Here is a 2,981-nt window from a genome sequence, read left to right as displayed (position 1 = left end):
GGCCGTCAGGGCAGCCCTGAAGGGGCCCCCTCCCCACTCCGCTCGAGTAGAAGTGTGAGAGAGCCCAGCAGGACTCAGAGGGGAGAGTTGGAGGAAAAAAAAGGCAGAAAAGGGAAAGAAAGAGGAAGAGAGAGAGAGAGTGAGAGCAGCCGCTGAGCCCACCCCGATGGCCGCGGACGAAGTTGCCGGAGGGGCGCGCAAAGCCACCAAAAGCAAACTTTTTGAGTTTCTGGTCCATGGGGTGGTGAGTGGGGGAAAGTTGGCGGGGGAGGGCGAGCGAGCTGGCTCGGGCTGAATGGAGGGATGATCGGGAGGGGCCTGGAGGGCGCTGCCGCTCTCCCACCCCTCTCGTGGGGGCGCCACGGCCCACGCCCGGCCGAGACCGTGCCGGCGCCCTGGCATCCGAACACGTCGTCAGGCGGCTGGCTGGGGATGGGCGCGCGGCGGGGAGGGAGGCGTTTGCACGGGCTCTTGTCAGGGCCCGGGGGTGGGACTTGGGGACTGTGCCCCCAAGTGGGGGTTTCCCTCTGGAGCCGACATGTTGTCTACTGTTCTTTGCCTTTTTGGGCCCAGGTGTTACCCTGCCCCGGGGTGGGGGCGGGGGTGGGGGACCAGGACATGGCACAGGCTGGGCTGGGTGGTCTTTTCATCCGTTGGGACAGTGTTACTCTGATTGTGTCTCAGTAGCAAGGAGCAGGTGACCCTGGAGGCGCTGCGAGTGGGAAGCCCTGGCCCTGCCACCTCTGCATCCCACAGGAGAGCTCTGGGACTTTGCACGTGGCCTCTGCCATCGGGGTCCGGGAGAGGCCCTCTCTAGGGACAGACCCCAAAGTTAAGGAGTCTGAGGGTCCCCTTGGCAGACTGAGCCACCACAAGCTGGTGTCCTTAATGCCTCAAAGGTGCGAAGGCAGGGCTGGACTTGAGGACGTGAGGCCTAGAGTCCAAAGGGACAGGGCAGCACCATCCTGCCACAGCGAGGCTGTGGAGGCACCTGTGGGGGCCCAGAGAGCCCTGGCAACCTGAGGCCCGGAGGCCACCGAGGCAGTGGGCCCACTCAGGAGCAGCGTGGAGGCCTGGGATGGGGTGGTGATGGCCAGAGGCCGGGCACAGAGAAACTGGTAGCTTCCTAGGCAGATTTGGTGCTGGCCTGGAGGAAAGCACTTGGCGAAGGAGGCCAGAGCCCCTAGAATCTTGGCTTTCCATGGGGGGATGCTGGCGCACTCTGGGGGCCCTGGAGACCTCCCTCTCAGGGCCTCTTCAGCAGACCAGTGAGTACCCTTGGCCTTGATGAACCGTGAAGGGGGTTACCTGAGGGGCCTGCCCTCCAGCCCCAGGCATCGCTTCAGCCATGTCACCCAGGAGTTTCTAGCCCCAACCTCGTGCCTGTGGGAGTCCCTTTTAAAGGGCATGGAGTGGGGAGAGAGAGTGCATGTGCAGAGTCCCTAACGGCCAGCCCGGAGCTCCTGTGCCCCACTGCCCCTCCCAGTGCCCTGTCTACGCTGGTGGGGAGCAGCCAGGCCTGGCACCATTCTGGGCTGCCACCCTGGAGGCGTGAGTGACAGGGTCAGGTGGGGTGGGGGAAGTGGGCCCATGGACAGGCAGGCAGGTTTCCCTGCAGGAGATGGGCAGAGACAGCTGCTGTGGGTGGGAGGACGTCAGGGGTAGACGCTGCGGGGCTCCCAGGAGCAGGGAGGAGGCTGGCAGGGCCTCATGCCTGGGGTGACCTGGGTGGTGTGCAGATGAGGATGGGACCCAGAGCTATCCCCTTCTTCCTGACCTCCCTCCTGCTCTCCTCATCCCAGTCCCACCTCCCTGTCGCTATCTGCAGCCCCTGAAACCCCCTCTGGCCCTCCCATGTCCCTCTGGAGTCAGGACACATGGGTTTGGAACATCTCATTTCCACCCACCTGATCACCCAGGAGCAGTGACTAGGGACTAGGCCTACCTAGGCTCCATCTTTGCCTGCTTTGAAGCCTGACCTCTGACCTCACTGGGTGGGATGGGAAGTGGCGGTCTGTAGGGTGCGACTGTCTCTGCGGACCCAGGTGGACAGGAGGGAGAGCTGGTAGTCAGTGGAAAAGCCGCTGGCTCTGACCCACCCCAGGCCCTCCGAGCCCACCAATCCCAGCTCCCTTCCTCCCCCAGAGGACCCCGCTGGCGTCTGAGCCAGCCCTCACCATGGCAGCAAATTGAGGAGGTGGGCTAAGTCTATAAAGCCCTTGGGTGTGGAGACAGGGCCAGCCAGTGGGTTTGCGTCTGGGGCCAAAAGCAGGGACAGGGGAGAGCGGTCCAGATGAGTAGGTGGGGGGACCGCCCGGAGGGGGCAGAAGGAGCAGCGGGAGCCAGAGCGGGGAGCACAGCCCTGACCCTGAGCCCAGAGCAAGGAGCCGGCCCCTCAGGACCTGGGCCTGCTGGTGTGGCCTTGGCCACAAGGAGCTGAATGACCTTGGCGAGGTCACTTTTCTCCTTGAGCCACAGTTGCCGCATCCGTCAAGTGGGGATGAAAGGAGGCGCTCGGTCTGTGGTACTGTGAGGTGTGGACGTGAACTTGCTTTGAAAGGTTGCCGGGCGCCATGAATATTCATTTCTGCGGTACCTTCCTCAGTGGGATGCCCGGTGCAGTTGCCTGGCTTCAGTTCGCTTCCCGCAGCCGTCGCCAAGCCCCCACTCTGCCACCTCTGCGCTGATGCCGGCCCCCCTGCCCCTCCCGGCCACCGCTTGTCGCTCAGGGTCACCGGCTGAGGGTCTGGGCAGGTGGGGGTGGGAGGAAGACACAGGATCACGGCGCCTGGAGCGGGAGGGCCCTGCTCTGACCTGCGGGTGCCCATTTCTGCTTCACCCTCACCCCACTCCCAGCGCCCCGGGATGCCGTCTGGAGCCCGAATGCCCCACCAGGGGGCGCCCATGGGCCCCCCGGGCTCCCCTTACATGGGCAGCCCCGCCGTGCGACCCGGCCTGGCCCCCGCGGGCATCGAGCCCGC

The 2,981-nt window shown here is 64.9% G+C and overlaps 1 protein-coding gene across 1 annotated transcript in view; it reads left to right on the top strand.

Annotated features, from left to right (window-relative positions):
* Nucleotides 1-35: 35 nt before the first annotated feature.
* The window catches only part of SMARCD3 (SWI/SNF related BAF chromatin remodeling complex subunit D3), a 9,228-nt gene continuing 6,282 nt past the window's right edge, over nt 36-2,981 (top strand). The window contains exons 1-2 of the mRNA XM_006150228.3: nt 36-244; nt 2,857-2,945. Of these exons, the coding sequence (XP_006150290.1) occupies nt 167-244; nt 2,857-2,945 (167 nt within the window). The 5' untranslated portion in view covers nt 36-166. The remainder of the gene's footprint in view (nt 245-2,856; nt 2,946-2,981) is intronic.

This window comes from Tupaia chinensis, unplaced genomic scaffold, assembly GCF_000334495.1.
Source record: "Tupaia chinensis unplaced genomic scaffold, TupChi_1.0 Scaffold000280_1, whole genome shotgun sequence".
Taxonomy (NCBI): Eukaryota; Metazoa; Chordata; class Mammalia; order Scandentia; family Tupaiidae; genus Tupaia; species Tupaia belangeri.
The sequence above is the reverse complement of the archived record's forward strand: the minus strand, read 5'-3'. Positions and strand labels throughout refer to the sequence as shown.